We start from the raw sequence: 20,158 nt of genomic DNA on the forward strand, positions 1-20,158 counted from the left end.
TTGAATTGTTTCAGGTCTCCATGAGTTCGATGCCTTACAAGATCCTGAAGTGAATGACTTCCGAGTTAAAATGCGGAGAATCAGTGAGGAAAAGATTCAGTCACTTGTGGGTCTCTCCTGGATGGACTGGCTGAAGCACACTTACCCACCCGAACAGGAACCTGTTATCCCCGAGAGCTTCCAGGATAAACTCTACAGTGGGAATCTTGTAGTGGCTGTTCATTTTGACAACTGCCAGGTAGGAATGGTTGTTCATCACGTTTCATGTACTGTTCTTGATCCCAAGCTGAATTAGCATGTGATTGATCAAGGATGTAAATAAAATAGAATACTAACATTATAGTGTTTGCTTTAAAATGCAAATTCTTCCACCAGGATCCTTGACTCTTGAAAGCAAGTGAGGACGTGAACCTACAGTTGGGAACTGAACTTCTAAAGTCAAATTACAGTTCTACTTCTGAAGTCAAGATGTACAACTTGTATATTCTATATTATTTCATATTCATTTAAACAGAAAACAGTTCAGAGTTGTCGGGACACTTCTTGGCCAACTGTTACTGTGTTGCTTCACTAGCAATCCAATTTAGGCTCAGGAGATGCCGGTGAGTTGGGAGGCACTGCATTCAGCACACTTCTCTGTGTGTGTGATTCACTGTTGAACACCTTTGGCGTTAATCTGCTAATTATATTGAGCAATACATTTAAAAATGAGCAACTAGTATTCCCTGTGCTAGGCATAGATATAGACAAATAAAACACTAGCTGAGACAGTTACCTTTTTGTTTCAGCTAAGAAATCCATAGCTTATTTTTAAGACAAGAACTCATTTAGTTTCCACCTAAAATGATGTAGCTTCAGTTCTTTGATGTTGATGTTGCTGTGATTCTGCTTGAGTCCAGCATTCCCATTACTCATTTTTGCATTGTGTTCTTTTGGATAATAGTGAGGGATCAGCATTGGAAACCTTAAAACTTCGCATGTGTGTAGATATATTGGGCTATATTTGGTGTCCATTTTGACCCAGGTGATAGCTGAATCATTAAAAAATAAGTATCTGATTTTATTTACAAAACTATATTATTTCTGATACTATCTTTTTTAACTTAAAAAAAAAAAAAAAAAAAAGGTACAATCATACCTGACTCTGGAAATGCTAAATGCGCAGGTGAATACTGAACTTGGTCATCAGTTACACTAGGTGATGTTGGATGCATAGGTGTTTTTAAGACAAACACCTTTTCCAGTCCTCTTCGGCCTAGTACAGGACTTGTAGTCATTCAGGAGTGAGGATATCTCTGTGTTTGTAAGCATTTGATTATAATTGTGTGTATATGTATGCATATGATAACAGCACAAAAGCAGTGCAAAAGTTCATGCTGGTGAAGAATGCATTTGCCTGCCACTGCAATAGCTTAGGCTGCTGACACCTCAAATGTTTCGAATGCTTCTGCTGCCAGTTCTGACCTTCAAAGCTATTAACAGTTCAATTCTGAGCTGCTGTTTAGAGCAGTAAACTTTGTTCCAGACTTCACTACTTGCACTAAGTACTAGTGTCATCTCAGGAGAATGAAGTTGGAAGGTATGGGGACTGTTGTGTCCTTTCGGTAGGAGCGCTGAAAGATTGAGAGAAAGGAGTATTAAAATACTTTTTGTCTAGAATGTGTGGGTGAGCTGTAAAAGCTATCGGTTTCTCTGTGGAGCAAGAGAAAGAGGCTGATCCCCATTTCTGTGACAGACGTGTAAAGACCTGCAGTTTGGAAGTAAGGCAGCCATTGTAGAGCACCAGCTTCCTGGGGAGAAAAAGTGTCATTCCCTGTTAAACCCACGGCCAGTTATGATAGGAGAAGGAAGCCTTCACGGTTTGGCAGCTTTCTGAAAGGGGGAAGCTATTGTGAACCATGCAGAAACTGAGAAAGTACAAAACTAGTTTTGCCTGACTTTACAGAGTTAGATTTTTCCATTAGGGCAGCTTGGCTTCTTACCAGTAAACTTCGATACAAATAAAGCACAGGAAAGAATGTGAGCCAGACAACACTTCACATTTGTAAATAGCTGCTTTTAGAATACTTACATCTTCAGGAGTGTGTGTAAATAAATTTAAAAAAAAAAAAAATCAAAATGAAAAACCAGAGCTCGTTGAATCAACCTTTGCAAGTACGCGTGTGCAGAGTGTAATGTGGTGGATTAAAAGAAATGAAAGATTTCACAGAAGACCTTTTACATTAGGAACTTTAAATGAATTTAAACCTTTTTTTTAATTTAAAAAAGTAACTTCTTACCGTTACTTTTTTAGAATGCATCAAAATTAGAGATACTTTGGAAATATGTAGATGACCTCTAAAGGTTTGTTTGATTAAAAATTTTCTGTGAAAATGAAGTCTTTCCATGCAGTATTCCGAATGCTACATGTGTTAGTTGGACTTCATGGTCTTAGAGGTCTTTTCCAACCTTGATGATTCTATGATTGGCTGCTACCCCTTTTCTGCACTCCTCCAAATAAGTTGGTGCTTTTGTACGTAAATTACATTAACGTTTTTTCTGCTTTACTACTTGAAGTTTTCTTTTTCTTCTGAGTACAGTGGTACCTAGAGAGAGGGTGACTTGCTAGTGGCCAGAAAGAAGACAAATTAACACACCTAGTACTGTGAAGTACCTTGAAATGTATGCGTACATTGTTGTCTGCCTCATTCACGTTCTAAAATACAAGCTTCTAGATCAATATCCTCATCTAGGAGTCTTCAAATCACCGTTGAATCAATTAGATAAATTCTGTGTTCTTAAAAGTACTTCCGCTACCCTAAATGGCAGCTAACCATTTTGCAGCGTTTAGGATGACTGTTGCTCTGATTGCACTGAAGATGTAGACAGTAACTGTGTATTCGACTGTTTTTAACAGTGAAGTATTTCCACCGATTTTACTGCATGTGCTGGGATTTAAGCCTTGTACGTCTGACTGACAAGTTTCACATTCAGTGTTCCTGTTTGTGTTTCGTCAGGATGTGTTTAGTTTTCAGGTGTCTCCTAACATGAATCCCATTAAGCTGAATGAGCTGGCAATCCGAAAACGTTTGACTATCCATGGTAAAGAAGATGAGGAAGTTGATCCTGCTGACTATGTGCTGCAAGTTAGCGGAAGGCTGGAATATGTTTTTGGTGATCACCCATTAATTCAGTTTCAGGTACATAAAGCTCTCTGGAACTCACTGTAACAGTTCTCTGGTGCCATGGCCAGAATTTGACCCTGCTTCCCCGTGCCGTTGGGTGATCAGCTATGCTGAACAGTAATACGCTTCCTCCTCACATCTGCAACCCTCTCCATTTGTAAAAGACATGCACACATTTCCTTTGTATCTTTGTAATATATTATTTGTTTTTCTGATTTTAAAGTTGCTGTAGAAATAGTCTGCTAGCTGATAACAACTGTTTTCCATGGGCTTTTAGTATATACGCAACTGTGTGATGAGCAGGACTCTTCCTCAGCTGACTCTAGTTGAGTGTTGCACCATAAAGAAAATGTGCGAGCAGGAGATGATTGCCATAGAAGCTGCCATAAACCGAAAATCATCCAACCTTCCTCTTCCTCTGCCACCAAAAAAAACAAGAACAACAACTGTAAGTTGATGTGGAGAATATCTAACGCCCAGAAGGAACAGTGACTCGTGGAATGTGAATCACAATGCTTGGGATTTGTGCTGCTATCGCTGTTTTCCAGTGTAGGTCACGTGGGTCTGCTCGGAGCCTCAGGTTGCTTGTGAGAAAGTTGACAGGAGAAATGACAGACCTTGAGGCTTCTTGGACACGTCTTACCTTCCCTCGCCTCATCCATCCTACTCCTCCCGCACCATCTCCTTTCCGTTCTGATTGATTCTACCTTTAATCACAACCCAGAAGAGTGGGTAGTAATCTGTTACCAGCAACTAGAGCAGTTAGTGCAGAGAGCCTGGATTCTCCAGCTTCCACATATCATGTGGGCTCCACTAGCTTGGGCAGCAGTGGTCTGTGATCTCTTGGGTTAGCCCAGATATCTTGTGTGGTGTTGCCACTTCAGCGGTGGCAACATTTGCGGTAATACACATCAAGCTTTTCTTTTAGTATGGTGCTTCCTTTCCTGCGAAGCTTAGGGCCTTACAGCACAGTTACAGCAGAGGCGTGGCCAGGCTTGCTCTGTCGTGCACTCTGTGTGCATTCAGAAGGAACACTGCCTCGGAAGGGTTATTGGCAATTGTCAGCAAGCAGTGCTCAAGGTATTTTCTCTCACCCTCCCTACCCCCTTTTCAGCTGAGTGTTTGTGCTAAATTTTTTCCCTTTAGGGCATTTTGTATGCTTTTGTAGTTATGATAACCAATTCATTTTTCAAGACTTCACATTTATATTTCAAAAAAATGCATCTTTTTTAGTTTGTATTTATGACTTAAAATCACAGAATCACAGAATAGTAGGGGTTGGAAGGGACCTCTGTGGGTCATCTAGTCCAACCCCCAAATATATTTTATAAAATAGATCTCAATATGCTACACTGAGTAAGAGTGAACTCGTGTCTTTATTTCCTTTTTCAGAGTGTGTGGGATATTTCCAACCCTTTCAAGATTATTCTGTTAAAGGGTAATAAACTAAATACAGAAGAAAATGCCAAAGTAAGTAACCATATCTAGTATTAGAAAACATTCTGTTGATAATGATATTCAATGTTTAGTGAACTCAGAATCATACGGATTTCAATTCAGCAAAAATGTAAGCGTTTTTAGTTATTCGCAGTTATATTGGTAGTATTGTTACTGCTAAAGTATTGCTTTGTTGTCTGAAGCTGGATGTGTGCATTAGAACATTATCAATAATTATGGGTAGTTCATATGGTACTTGATCTTTTAAAGACAGTATCGGTAGAGTACTGATATTGGTGTGAAATGAGCTTATTCAAAGTGAACTGTCATACACAGCTGACAAACAGAAGCAGGTTGAATAGTAAATATTTTTCAGTGGAACGTAAGGTATTTCTGTAGTCCGGAATATATTCTCTGTGTGCCAAAGCATGGACTGCATGCTTCTGTACAGCCTGTCTTTTATTCTCTAAACATGCCACCGAAAAACGCTGTAGTATCACTTGCTGTAAAAATGTAGATGGCTGGGCTGCTGGCTGCTTTACAGACCACAGGCCGTTAACACGTGGGAATGGATTGCACAACTGCTTGAAGACTTTACAAGACACTTGCCTGTGGGGTAGAAGACCATTTGTTTCCTTTATTTTGTTTGGCAATCAATAAATTACATAGCCAGTCCTGTAGATTAGGACGAAATTCGATTAGGCGTTGAAGCTTGCTGTTCTGATTCTCTCTTCAGGATACTCAGTGCATTTTTTTTTTCTTTCTTTCAAAACTATTGTTGCAACCTCCTTGTGTATTAGCAATACTACATAGCAAAATGAGCCGTCGTTACAGCTTTTCTGCCGGAGACGCTGTGACTGTGACTGTTTCCCTTTTTGTTGTCCAAAGCGTTGTTTAGCTAGGTGTAATATCTGCTTAACTCTGCGTTCCGTGGGCTCTCAGAGGTTTTAAAAGGGAATAGAGAAGGTGGATTTCAGAAGCAGCATAGCTGTCAAGTGGGTTTGGGTTTTTTCGTACTCACAAAAAGTGACTTTTGGTTAATTTCAGTATGTTTTTAGAGGAAGAAGAAAATACATGATTGCAAGCTTGAGGAGAAACAGGGAAAATCGACAGTTCTTTGATGTCGGTGCCTGGGGCCCCAACGTCTAAATATGGTTTAGTATTTTGAATGCTTTTTAGTCTTGAAAACTTTAAAGTCCTGTAGCTAACCAAGAGCAAGAATGCTTGTAGTAACCTCGCAAGCTTGTGCATGTTTCCCTGCATTGTCTGTCTGCGCTGTTCTGGAATTGTCACTATTGAGAGTGTGTTTGTCCTCTACTGATTCCAAGGCTGTTGAGTTCACTGCCATTGTTCTTTTCGTTTCGTTGTGCTTTGAGTATTCATCCATCTGCTGAAACCACCAACAGGGTTTGTAAACGCAGTGTTTGTAGTCAGAAGCAACACATTTGTCCGATGGATAGCGCTCCGCTAATGTGAGCTGGGTTGCGTGTCTTCACCTAGAGCACAAGTGACTTCATTCAGCTGTCTGACACCCAATTTTCCAAATGCATGACGTTTGAAATTGCTTTTCTTTTTGTCTTGCTCTTTGGCAGCATCATCGGTACATACCATTTCATTAGTAAAAGGGGAGTGTCAGAATGAAAAGAATAAAACTAGGATCCAATCCCTTAGGTTAACAGGACTGGAAATCATAGGATCACAACTAGCCAAAAGGCAAGCAAAATAGCAGTGTGTTCCAACAATACGACGTTGGTTACTATCAAATTTTACTTGATCACTTATGCTTTTTACATGAATAAAGTAAAAGAAGTCAGGGAAGTGTGGTAGCATATTAAGTTATAATATCAGACAATACCAAGTCAAAGAACAATACTCAAAATTATGCAAATATGAATTTAACCTCCTGGTTTGAAAACAAACAAACAACAAACTGAAACAGGCAGATTTTAGAATATTTACTGTTTCTGGTCTTAAAGCACAAGCAGATAATACACTAGACGTAACCATATTTCCATAAGATATTTTTACATCAGCCAAGGAACTTGATTATGAATACAGATGAACGTACAGTGACTGTCCAAGGGAATTAATAAAGGCCCATCTGGTGAATTGTTTCACGAAGGTTGTGAACCAACCGATGTTAATCAGTTCTCTGACAGCAACCACAGTATTTCCTTTTTGGAGAATATAAGGCTGCAATCTTTAATTACAGAGAAATAAACCCCCCTGTAAACATAATCAACAAGAATTTTGATTTTTAGATGTGTGTGTGTACATATATTGTTACGTGTAGGTTTGTACATGTGTACTGTGTATACATAGATATTTCCTTAAGATCACTTTCATGTGATGCATTTCACGGACGTTCACGTTGCTGTTAACTCACAGTGGTGAAGCTGTGTGTGCCAAAAATAGATAACAGTGTTCTTTGTGTCCGGGACTCAAGTGAATGTAGCTTTCTAAACCGAACTTCTCCTTTCAGTGGTTGATTGTAAGCCTGGAAATGAAATGGGAGTGGTATATATGTAAGTCAGTGAGTCAATTTAATAACGGACGTTGCGATGGCAGCTGCATGAAGGAGGCGTGTAACCCATAGCGGTGTGTTCTCTGAGGCCTGGTACCTCTGCCGGTGCCTATGCTGTGGCAGCAGTCTCTCGTGCGGTGGTAGCAACGGCTTCAGAGGAGTCCAGGGTGATCAGAATGGGTGTTATGTGGAGCCTGTCCGCTGGCGCTGCCGATGCCGCCTTCAGCCCGGAATAATCCCTGGAGACAGGCTTGCTGCTAGCGTGACTCGTTTAAACTGTGTTGCAGTTTGCCAGTGACAAGCTTATCTGAGCTGGTTTGCCAGTGGAGAGCTTAGTACTGAGCAGTAGTTCCTGTAGGCAAGAAAGGTACATTGAGACTGGGACTGCTTCGGTGCCAGTCACCATGTTGTTCCTTTGAAGCAGGGAGGGGTAGGCTGTCTCCCGGAACAGATCTTGTCTATGTCAGTCGGGAGTTCAAGGGTGAATTATTTTTTGACTGAAACCTGTACCAAATTTTAAACATCTCTGCCTTTCCCTTACGGTGCTCAGAAATAATAGGATAGCTTAAAGGGAGTGTTCGAAAGGTTGTTTGAGGAGCATGGGGAACCTGAAATGTCAGTTCACATTTTGTACATTTAACCATAACATTGAGAACTTCTTTTTGGTGTTGGCCAAAGGGTTGCATTTGTGGTGTTCCCGCTCTCTTTTTTTCTTTGTTTTTTTTTTTTTGTTGTTGTTGTGGTGGTTTTGGGTTTTTTTTTTTAAACACAGGTATTTTGGAAGGTCACCTGAAAGAAGCTGATGCATTTCTCTCTATTGTTTGCTCAGGCAACAAAATTAAAGACCTCCTTGTCATTCTGTTGAAACTGTCCAGGAGTATGGCTGCTTGGAAACATGCGGTTTGCTGTGTACATATGGTATTAAACAGAAATGCAGAAATGAGCCACAACTTCGCGTTGACCTGTAATGTGTTTAATTTCAGTGCCAGTAACTCCGGCTTATTTCTTTTCTTGCCCTTCTCATTTCCTGTTCCCTGTTTTTATTGTTCAAGCTAGCTGGTTTTGTTGGTTTCTGGGTGTTAAAACAGAATTCCTGGGGATTAGGTACATTGTTGTTGTTATTACTACAGATGCTTTCTGATGTCAGTCAGCAGTGTTCCCTCTGTACATTTTTATAAGCAGTTTAAGTAGAAAATGAATTTTTTTTCTTAAGCTGAAAAAACCCAAAACTTTTCTGAATTAGAAGCACAAATTGATTCTGCCTGGAGATTTGAACTTGTGTTCAGAAAATTAGTCTTACATTCTGTGTAGTTGTTTGTTTGCTACAATTTCCTTCCATCTTAGGTTAAGGTAGAAGCATTTGTATACCCATATCTTGTATTTGTTACTACAAATGAGCTGTGTTTACGAGTCATGTGTGGTAATATAAATCATTCAGTACTGGAAACATTGATAGCCAACATTAAACAAATGTATTTTGATTTGGCCAGGAACATGAATAGCAAAATAAAAAGAATTTGTTCTCAAGAATTGTTTGGTTCATTTTAAAACCTAAAAATGAGTATTTCTTTTAAGATATAAATATTGATGGAATGCATATATGTTCTGCATAATGTTCTATGCAGAATTCTGTAGGTTCTGTGGCAAGCTTAAAATTTCTCATTTCTTCGTTGCAGGTTCACGTGAGGGCTGGTCTTTTCCACGGTACGGAGCTCCTTTGCAAAACTGTTGTAAGCACGGAAATATCTGGGAGAAGTGACCACGTCTGGAATGAAGCACTAGAGTTTGAAATAAACATCTGCGATCTACCAAGAATGGCAAGGCTCTGCTTTGCAGTTTACGCTGTGATGGATAAGATGAAAACTAAAAAGTCAACCAAGGCAATGAATCCTTCCAAGTACCAAACCATTAGGAAAGCAGGAAAAGTGGTAATTACGTCGTTGGTTTTTCTTGTGTACCTCTGAATTACACTGGAAGAAGTGTTCAGAAATCTTTCATAGTTCTCACTTTAGTGTTCAAGAATGCAAAATGAAAAAAAAATTCAAAAGAGCGTATGTGTTAAGAGTTGCACGTCTTGGTACAAAAAAAACCTGCTTGTGCTTCTCGGGCACTGAGAAAGTCATGAAAATTTTGGTTGTAAGCCATTGGCAAATGTCTGGTTGCAAAATTGTGATTTAAAAGGTCAGTTTTGTTCTGAAGTCTATATGAATCGTGATTGGGAAAAGATGAAAAAATCAGCATCTAGGCTTACGTTCGGGGGAGTGTGCGTTTTTACACTGGCAGAGTGACCCCCTGAAAATGAAGTCTTACTGTCCTCAGTGGTACTAGAGCGCATACTGACAACTCTGCACGTGTTTAACTGCTGCTCTGAAAGAGATCACCAGCTTAAAAAACCCCACCCTCTCAGTTTTACTTACATTGTAGTGGTTGCTGCAGAGTAATGTCCACTGGCATCTTGGTTTCCATGCAAAATTCTTTCCTTTAACAGCATTATCCTGTAGCCTGGGTAAATACCATGGTATTTGATTATAAAGGACAGCTGAAGAATGGAGAACTGGTACTGCACAGCTGGTCGTCATTTCCTGGTAACGTTTAACTTTTAAGATTTGGACTTTAAATACTTACAAGACCAAAGAAGAGTAGTATCAAGTAGTAGAGTATTTGTTGTATGCACGTCCAATTCTCCTGTCATAATCTCTTTACTACATTGTACCTGTTTTGAAGAGGCAGTTTAGGTTTCATTTGGTTCCCTGTGCTATGCGTCCTAAACTGAACAGATAAGCTATATTGTATGTGACAATATTTGCATCAGCAAAATACGTGAATTAGATTTTAAGTCGTCCTTCCCTCATGTTCATATTTGTTAGTAAGAGTGGCTGAAATCTCCGTGTCACTCTTCATTCCATCCTGAGCAACCCTGTGTCCACTTGGCTGTAGTGCTGAAAGAGATCTGGCGTAAAACTCCTCTCTTTTTTGTACTGTTTGATAGAGAGGCAATGTCTGTATTGGTGTACAGAAGCTGCAGATCTTACTGGGAGTGGGTGCAGTATAGGGGTATCTCAGCTGCCCTTGACTGTTAACATTTATTTTGGAAAGAGAAAACCAGTCTCTCGTTGGGTGGTGATCGAACGGCTGTGAGCGTAGGAGGTGTGGGTTGTTTGTGCTGGACATGCAGTGCGTTGTAGTGCAAGCGCTGTGCAGCAAAACGTGCTTCTGTCCACTGTGTACAGTAAGCAATTTCTTGCGCCATCTTTGCCTTGCGGAGCATTTAATTTTAATGCGTGCCTGGCCTGTAATGTTAATTGTTCTATCTAATGTTTCAGATGAACTTGAAGAAATGTTGAATCCGATGGGAACCGTCCAGACTAACCCTTACACTGAAAATGCAACAGCTTTGCACATTAGATTTCAAGAATATTCAAAGCAGCCTATTAATTACCCTCCCTTTGATAAGGTAAGATGGGACATGAAGAGCAGGGATGAAGGCTGATGTGTAAACAGCTATTTCGTCTTTCCTTTCCACACCGCCTTTTCCACCGAACTCCCCGTTTCCTGCCTGCTGGTTAACATACGGGAGGTTTTTAACCTTGCGCTGTGTGACAGTGCCAGTGCTTTGACTTCAGGGTCTTCAGATAGTATTTTGAAGACGTATACTTTTACAAATGCTCCGTGCATGGTGTCTTGAGGGTCAGAAGTACAATCAGTTTCCAATATCAACCATCTTACGAAAAGCTAAACTTACCTGCCATTCTGGAAGCCTTCAAACTGTGCTTGCCTGTGGTCTGGTATTTCTTTGTACGAAGGTAAGTTACTCACTCTTTGGGACGCTTCTTTCCTCTAGGAGCTAAAATCCTTGTAAGGATAAATAGACTCTTAGTACTGTATGAAAAGGGATTGCACGAGGCCTGCTCTTGCACTAAATCCACTTCAGTTGCCCTGCAGTTTTCTACAGATACGGATGAGAATGTCTGTCTACAAAGGACGTGTATATTTGGAATACAGGTGGTAATGTCTGTAGCCTGAACACTAGCTAGCAAGATGTTCACAAACCAGCATCTAAAGCTAAGAGCAGGAAACACATAATTAAGTGTTAAAACAGCTAATGATGCATTGAAGAAACAAGATTTGACTCCTACATACATTAGTCTGAATTCTGGTTTTGGGAAAGTTAATGATGACTTGGAGAAAACAGCTGTTTTTTTTTTTTTGAGGGTTTTGCACCTTTGAGGGGCATCAACAAAAAGACAGAAACCATGAAGCTGTATCAGCTTGATCAAAGATGGGTTTTGGGTTTAAGGTTCATCAAAATAAAATCAAATAGAAAGAGAAGGGTTTTTTTTACCTTTTATTTGCACCTGTGGTACCAAGTTTTCAGTGTGTTAAAATGCGGAGGCGAATGCAGACAAAAGATTTTACTGAGCAAGTTACCTGATGTTCTGACATTAAGGTAGTGGCGGACGGCCTGCACCGTCCCTTGTAACTTCGTTTGGCTGCTGGCTTTTTTTATTTTGTGGCTTTGCCCCCTGCTTGAACTGTACCTGAGAAATCCTGCATATCAGATAGAGGAAAATCACAGAGCAGCTTTATAAAATGATTGCAGAGCTGGTGATGAAACATTCATTGAAAGCATTCAACTTCGAGGAAATGCTACAAAATGTGCTTTTTAAGCAGTTCGTATTTTTTTTCCAGTAACTTTTGCTACTAGCAATTCCCTGGAGTTCAGAAACTATTTTGCAGTATCACTGGGAAAATTGGAGCTCTAAGCTCTCTGATAATTCATTCCATTTCTGTGGTTATACTGAAATGTCTCCCTCGGAAAAGAGAGTAAGATGCTCACCCTCTGAGAGAGCCTGGTGGTGGAGGTCCTGTTGAGTCAGGGGCAACAGTGTAGATGCTGGAGTTGTCTCAGCTGAGAATCTCTTCAGAATTGTCTAGATCAGGCTTGCTTGTTGTGTGGCTGCTTCTAATTTTCCCAGTGCTGTTGTTTGTTTCTGACGAGAAAATGGAGAATTGGATGCCAGATCTTTATTTTGAGAAACATACTGTGCAAAAACAGATGAATCTTTTTGATGGTAGCATCAACCCGCTTGGCTGGGTGAGCAGAAGTGCCTGGCCAGCTGAGAAGAGAACTGGGGACTGGTGCGGGAGCCATGTGTTGGACGGGTTAGCGGTCAGCGCAGCTGGCACTGAGGCCTTGGGGTTCAGTTGAACAAAGCTGGACTTGCAGGGCCTTTCGAAGTTTGTTTGCAAACAGAGTAACTCTAAAAAGCACGAGGAGGCAAGCATCAATCAGAGGAGTAGGACGTTGTGGTTTTGTTTATGCATGTTTTTACTCACAGTCTGTAAAAGAGTGTTGTACCCCAGCAGCAGATGTCATACATCATACTAATAAGCGTTTCATACAGAGGAAGAAATAAAACAAGTTAGTATTCCTTTTTAAGGATTTTAGCTGCTGGGCGTTTATGCTCTGATTATTGTAGTCTTCTATTGTTTCTCATATTGCCTGAGTAAAGACAATACAAGTCTGGCTGAATCTGTCTCTGGGGGTGGTGTGGCATTCCTGGGTGGTGTGAGAGGCAGACCTCTGAGGGAAGGGAGATGGTGCGGTTCCTTAGACTTCTTTCTTAGTTGGTATTTCATTTTATGAACTGTTCTGCAAAGCAGCAGCATCTGACAGCTGTAGATACACCTACCTGACTTAGGCAGTCACCATCCCAACACATCTCCGTTGGTTGTGGCAGCATGCAGAGCATAGTTTGAAGAACGGTATTTACATCTATACTTAACTACGCATCATGACTTACTACATGAACTTCAAAAACTAAGCAGAATGTTCAGAAGGCAAAAAAAAAAAAAAGGGGGAGCACGAGTATCTTGTGGCTGAGCTTCTGGGGAAGTGTTGGTTTGCTGTTAACAACAGTAGCAGTCCTTGCTTCTGAGGGTTGCTGTACGTTAACTGGTGCTGAGAGCTTGTTGGCGGAATATTCACTTTATCATTAAATGGGTTCTCGTTGGAAGCCGATTGTTCATGGTGTTACACAAGGGAAGATCCTGGATTTAGAGAAGTAACTGGAAATGCTAATTGAGATCAGATGGGGGATCTGAGCGGACAGTGAAAGGATGAAGTTTGTGGATTCACACTGAAATAAAGGGCTAGAAGTGTGGATCTGTGGGTAGCAGGTATGACTCATGGAAGCAGTGCCCTTGAAAACGGCCTAAGTAGAGATGAGAAAGCGAAGGAAAATTCAGAGCTGAGGAACTGGTTTGCTGTACTGAAAAATAAGGAGGAAATGCGAACAGAAGCAGCAAACGACGCTATGGGGAAGACTGTTTAGCCCAGGAGTGGTGAATAAGAAGAGAATGGAGGTAGTCATGAGCACTCCTATTACTGATCTCCCTAGTCCTGCAGATTAGAAGAGAGACACAGCATAGAAGTCCATGTTATACCACTGTATATACAAAATAGTAGTGTTGTAATTATCAAAAAGATAACAAAATTTCCGTGTCTGCTTCGTTTGCACTATACTTACTCTTTCAGTACAGTCAGATTTGTTTTTAAATCTAATGTATTTGAAAATACCTTTTTGCAGATACTTGAAAAGGCAGCTGAGATTGCAAGAAGCAGTGACAATGCTGCAATGACGGTAAGCATCTGCTAAAGACTATTTTAAAATTAATTTCCTGGAGTTTTTCGGTTTTTAACTTCTACATCAATCTCGAAATAAGTCAGCTGCCTAAATAATGACACTTCTGCTGGCTCTGATTTCTTCTATAATTCACTTTGGTGAACTGCCTTAGAACTCGGGTATATATACATACACTTTTCCCAACATGTTTTGGACTTCTTGGCTGTTTGTTGTCAAAAAGCACAATTGGTTTACATACTGTATGGATTTAGAGCACAGCTAAGTTTTACGTTAGATCTGGATCTGGAAAACATTCCTAGGCTTCATAAAATATTGCTGGAAAATTGCTCAGTTCTATGAAGTATGATGATTTGCTTGATTGTCAGATGTTTCCAAATAAGCTTTCTCAAAAATGGTCAGTGATCTATAAGACATATCTTAAATATGATACTTACACGCTCTTCGTGAGGAATTGGATAGTTCTAACTTGAGGACAGATTTTGAGAAGATCACCAAAATCGGAAGGCGTTTTCTTTGTATCATATACAAAAATGCAGAAGATTGCAATTTAAGATGGTGAAAGCCCAGCTGGATCAACAGTAACTATAACTGCATTTTTTATGAGAATGAAGCAGTTAATTGAAAAAAATGTGTCCGTTACAACACGAAGTCTCTACAGTGCTCAGGAAAAGTGACAACTCACTGCTGCTTTGGGTGCAGACAACTTAGTGTGCAAATCATTGGAGATCTTAGCCAGCAGCGTGCCAGCATGATGGTATTGTGGCTTTTAATTTGCAAGATTAACGTGTTCGGATACAAGAATCACCTTATTGTCAAGACTTTACTTGTCCTGATGTGGAAACAGAATATGCACTTAGTTTTACTAAACAAGCCTTGCAATTCAACTAGGTTTTTAAAGTCTGTTCACTCCTAAAGAATTTATTCTAATAATTCTTATATTATGTAATTTATTAATATATAATAATAATTATTCTAAGTGCTCAGGCACTTACCAGTTCTAGAAGGAGCCAAACCGAAGTTGTGTGTGCAGCAGATGTGGTTTTTTTGTTAGGGGGGAAATCTGTGCGGCATGTTATTTGATGAGAGCTGGTTGTTTCTGCTGTGATTCCAAATTGGTTTTGCCTGCCATTTCTTCTCACCTTTCCTTTGTGGCTTTACTTTCTGTTGATGTAAGGACCTTTGGCCTGCCTCTTAACATGATGTAGAAACTTCTGCAGCTTTGTGAAGATAAAGTTGGCTTCGGCAGTTGAAGCCTGCCATACTGTTTTTCAGAATATGCATTGACACTCATTTATTCCCCTCGCCCACTGCCCCTTCCCCTGCAGCAGCAGTTCCTTTGTCTCCCGTTAGCTGAGGGCATGCTGTTGCTGCTGACGCCGTGCTTTGCTGGCTGCCCTTGCCGTTAGTGTAGGGGCACGGCTGGGGGCAGGAGGTGTTGACGGAGCCGGTGCGAAGACTCATTCGTACAAACGCATTTACAGAGTCAGCACTAATGTTAATGCTTCCGAGAGAGAAACCGGAGCAAAATGTCTGGAAAAGACAAGTCTGGATTAGAAGACAAAAAAATATGGGTTTGTATACTTAGCAAAGGTGCTTCCCTTTGCTTACTGTTGGGAAAGTGGGTTTTGGCTTTTAATTAAAAAAAAAAATCTTCATACATGTATCTATTAAATTTGCTCACTTGAAAAGCAAAAGGGGAAAGTATATGCCTGCTGCACGGAGGTTCTGCATGTTAGAGCTGGAAAATAGAAATATTGCCATCTAGTGCCATCAACTCTGAAGTTTAGTTACTTTTTCAGAAACTTCTGTACACTGGGTTTTGAATCTATGAGTTGCAGTTCTTGCAGCTTAAAAAATCTGAAATCTGAAAGAAAGGCACAGTAGCCATTCCTCTGTGTTTCAGGAGTTTTATCTGGTGTTGTTTCTGGTGTAGGATTTCTAGTATTTGAGCTAAAATGTAAGAATGTTACTGAATGTATCAGAAAGTTACATATTTCTCATTTTCTAGGGTCGAGGTGGTAAGAAGTTTTATGTTGTGCTAAAAGAAATAATGGAAAGAGATCCTTTATCTCAACTCTGTGAAAATGAAATGGATCTTATTTGGACTTTGCGATATGACTGTCGTGAGAATTTTCCACAATCGTTGCCAAAACTGCTGCTCTCTCTAAAATGGAACAAACTTGAAGATGTTGCTCAGGTAAGGGGAAAGGCAGGGAAGGTGCGGAAAATACTGGAGTCGAATCGTGGGTAAATGGGGTTTCTTTCCCAAGTACAGGCGTTTTGAAATGGTGCTACTGTATCAACCAAATTTCACTGTATGCCTTCTGTGGCCTGGACACATAAGCAAGAACTTATCTTAAAAAAAAAAAAACCAAAACACAAAACGTGTTTCAGAGGACCTCTGAATGAGGAGAAAAGCAACTATTTATACAGGCTAATTGCAACAATCCACATCTCCAACTGGGCAGTTCGGCCTCACTGAGGCAGACGTGATTTTTCAGCGAGGTGTGATACCCACTAGTGGCACAGAACTCTGCGTTCTCGTCGTTTTGGCTGCGTGACCACACCTTCGCCTGTTACAAGCTAGGTCTTCATGGAAGAAATGAAAACTCGACTTCCTTCTGTTCATCCTGTGATTTTTGTGATTATCCAGCCAGTCAAAATTTTAGTTTGCCTCCAGCGTAGAGCTTATTTTGTTCCATCCTTCCTACCAGCTCGATTTGTATGTTCTGTGAACTTATAAAAAGAAATGGAATTTCATTGCAGCCCATTGTCTGTGCCAGGGACACTACACTAACAGAATGTAGCACCGACACAGTCCTTGCTCGCTTGTCTTTTCACATGCAAGAATCCTCTGTTCCTTAGTAACTCTTTTAGTGCTTCTGAATTTATTGTTTGTTATTAAAAGTTGTCTGGAAATACAAAAACTGTAGAAATATAAGCAGGTGTTTGTTCACTCATTAAAATATGTGCTGGCAAAGGCATTCTGATTGCTTGCTTGGGGCTGTCAAGTGTGGCCGTTGGTAGCCGAGTTTTGAAGAGTTATTTGGAGCATGGATATTAGCTGACAGCTCAAAGTCCTTTAAATTTGGGAATACTAAAAAAATATGTAAAGCATTTTATTTAGACAGATGGCTGAAAATATGTAGTCATCTTGCTTGTTACTGTGTACTGCGTGGAAGGAATGTGGTACTTACGTTTGCTCATGTATAGACAATAGTGTGGTTTCTGTCAGTGCTGGTTTTGGCAGCAAGAACAGTCTATCTGAAAAATGAGATCCTGAAACATGCCAAATATTTCTGTAAGACATAGACATGTCAGTATTCCAATGACTTACCTGCTCAGGTAAGGCAAGACAGCCTCATGAATTTTATGAATTTTGAAATTAGCAGGACTGATAATTTATGTCTCATTAAAATCAAATGTATATAGTACTGGCTGTATGTTGCAATATTGCTGCTGCTACAACATGCGTGCCTTGGTGCTGGAAGGTTTATTAATGCCTATTGATAGCTGTGAGTATTTCAGTAAAGTACTGAAAGTACACTTAAGCCGAAATGTTTACATCCCCACCCCCCAACAAAGACCAGCTGTTCATAAGAAAAATGAAAAAAATGAACTAAATAACTATATTCCTGTTTCTATTAATGCAGCTCAAAAGTAAGAAGTTTTTTTTAGAAATGAAGTATTACATTTCATTGCAGACCATCTTTAATCGGTTAGTTTAGTAGTCCACAAAGTTACGTACAGCGCATTAAAGCGGCTTTTTTGTATTATTTGCCATATAGATTTCATCCAAGCTCTCATCATATGGCAGTATTTTGGTAGAATAGTTGCACCGAAGGAATTGTGATGGTGTTTGCCCTTGCTGTTGCCATAACCTTGCTCAGCAGAGTAGCAGGGTGGCAGAACTCGTTGGCAGAATTCACGGGCAGTATTTATTCACAAAGCAGAACTTAGCCATTATTAAAAAATAAGAACCCACCCCTTCCAGTGAAGTGACACCATCATTAATGGGAATTAGAGAAAGGACAGCTAATTTTTCAAGTACTTGAATAACTAGAGTAACAGCACTGGCCTGTGGTTAATTGTATTGTCTCTTATATAAATTTGTCTTCTTAGGAAAGAAATTTTGATTATTCCTTTATAGAAAAAATACTGACGCACCAAGGCCAAATTCAAGTGTTCTTGAAACCTTTGGATTGTTATTGAGAATTGAAGTTCCTCGTTCTCTCCCGACTCGTCAGGAGTTGCAGACTGTGTGAGAGCAGCACGTGATATTTCGTGTGTGCAGCATTTTAACATGTTTGATATTGCAGAGAAATTTTAAGAACTCGATACATGTATTTTGAAATGTAGAATTTCTTCACAAGGAGATGTGCTTGGAAGTTCTTCCGAGTTACCTCTCTGTTGCCAAAGCAGATGAGGGCATTCCATGGTGCAAGTGTCTTTGTCCAAACGCAACCAGTATTTCCGCTGTCCCTCCACCCGCTCTTCCGAGAAGCGTGCGGCGCTGGGGCCTGGAGCTGGTGGGGCTGCACTTGGCTCTTGGTTAAAGCTCCAGGGCAGAACGTGAGCAGAGCAGCAGGTAGTAAGGACTGGTGTCGTTGACCTATACCGGGCTGTGGATTGAATAGACTTTTGCATGTATGTTTCTGTGGAATTAGGACATCTGCATTGGAAAACATCTTTAATTTTACGTGTTCGTATCAGTATTTGCCCATGAAATTGGGTGTTCCCTCCACTGTTGGAGTTGTAGGATGGCCGCTGGCTTTGCTTTGTGATTGATCTGTGCCCATTTCTTGCCTTCTGGGTTTCACAAACCTGCAGAGGTGAGGCGGTTCAGAAGCGGGCCCCGTGGGTGTTTACGCAGCGCTGTGAACACGTGCGTGTTTGTCGTACTTGAGCTGGGAGCGTTAGTTGAGCTATGACGTATAGTAGAGAGAGATTTTTCACTGTTGGTGTGAAAGGGTTACTAAATCAGGAGGAAGATAAGATCTTCCTAATCGCTCAGATTTTATAAGTTGCTATTTAAATATGAAATACCTTTCTTTTTAATTTGTAGGAAAGAGCATTTTTATCATGAGTTATGACTCATAACCTACAGAGAGGAAAGATCTTGTGCTGGTGATACACTGCATTTGCACGTTCAAGCTTGTGTATTTCGAGTAATGGTGTACTGTTTCAGTCATAAAATATATACATATATACATATTATTAAAAATATATGCTTAGCAGGTAGCTTCGTTAAAATGCAATAAAACCAGTTTATTTTGAGACCTCTAGATGTTGTTGTTCTTGGTAGTCCAAAATTATACACTAGTGTTTTCTGTAATTTTTTTCCACCACATCATTGTCTTCAGTATTGGGGATTTTTTTTTTTTTTTTTTTTTTTAATATTTAACCTGATTTGCAATTCAGACTCATTACTATTGACAGTGCATGTGGGAAAAGGCTCCATCACTTGCGGTGGGTGAAGATTTTTGGTAAAGATACCTCTCAACAAAAACCTCAGTTTTTCTTTTTTGATAGAAAACATTTACCATTACCAATGTGTTTATGTATTTATGAGAGCATTTACAGAACATTGTCTAAATTTTACTGAAACTTTGTTTCTAAAACATACCTATCTGGGGTTACCGAATTTTTGTTTACTGTGCGTTGTGTCTGTGTGATGGAACAGGTTTTTCAGACTAAGTGTAAATGAGACCTGGTGCAGGGGAAAAAAAAAAAAAAACTAGATCGTTTTAAAGGGTAAGAAACTGAATCAGAAGTGGGCCCTTTTTCGAGCAGTATTTCTCCCTCTCTCGTCCCCCACCTCCCCACCCCACCCCATCCAGACCCATCTGTTTTCTTACGCAGTTGCTTTACCTGTAAGCTAATAGTCATCTTTTTAAACCAGCTTCAGGCTCTCCTGCAGATCTGGCCCAAGCTGCTGCCTCGGGAAGCGCTGGAACTGTTGGATTTCAATTACCCAGACCAGTACGTCAGGGAATATGCAGTGGGCTGTCTAAAGCAGATGAGGTGAGTATGTTCTACTGCTTCAGCAGGCAAGACATCTGGGGTGAAAAACTCCATTCTGTTTGGTTTTCTGGGAAAAAAGAAGCTGAAGAGGAAAGATCTAAACATGCCTGCCGTGAGTAGGTGGCCAAATAAAGCAGTCTGATTTCCAGATGAGCACGCTGGCAGCCAGATAAAACCACCCTGTTCTGGCATCTTGTGTTCAGTGATTACTGTTTTCCATGTTGCTAAGAGAACTCCGTGTACCTGCGTCCCGGAGCGGGTTGTGTTCACCCCTTTCTTGGACAAAGGGAGAGCAAGATAACATGAGAACTTTTTAAACAAAGGGAGAAAATATTGCAGTAGTGGAATGCGATAAAAACTGC

General features: G+C 40.3%; 1 protein-coding gene across 3 annotated transcripts in view; it reads left to right on the top strand.

The window, feature by feature from the left end:
- Positions 1-20,158, top strand: part of PIK3CB (phosphatidylinositol-4,5-bisphosphate 3-kinase catalytic subunit beta) — a 290,809-nt gene that overhangs the window by 251,708 nt on the left and 18,943 nt on the right. For all 3 annotated transcript variants that reach the window (XM_075417523.1, XM_075417524.1, XM_075417525.1), the window contains 10 exons: positions 15-238; positions 2,997-3,179; positions 3,442-3,612; positions 4,557-4,634; positions 8,802-9,053; positions 9,614-9,710; positions 10,449-10,579; positions 13,716-13,769; positions 15,781-15,969; positions 19,675-19,796. In XM_075417523.1, the coding sequence (XP_075273638.1) occupies positions 15-238; positions 2,997-3,179; positions 3,442-3,612; positions 4,557-4,634; positions 8,802-9,053; positions 9,614-9,710; positions 10,449-10,579; positions 13,716-13,769; positions 15,781-15,969; positions 19,675-19,796 (1,501 nt within the window). The remainder of the gene's footprint in view (positions 1-14; positions 239-2,996; positions 3,180-3,441; positions 3,613-4,556; positions 4,635-8,801; positions 9,054-9,613; positions 9,711-10,448; positions 10,580-13,715; positions 13,770-15,780; positions 15,970-19,674; positions 19,797-20,158) is intronic.

The sequence above is a fragment of the Opisthocomus hoazin genome, chromosome 4, assembly GCF_030867145.1.
Source record: "Opisthocomus hoazin isolate bOpiHoa1 chromosome 4, bOpiHoa1.hap1, whole genome shotgun sequence".
Classification (NCBI taxonomy): Eukaryota; Metazoa; Chordata; class Aves; order Opisthocomiformes; family Opisthocomidae; genus Opisthocomus; species Opisthocomus hoazin.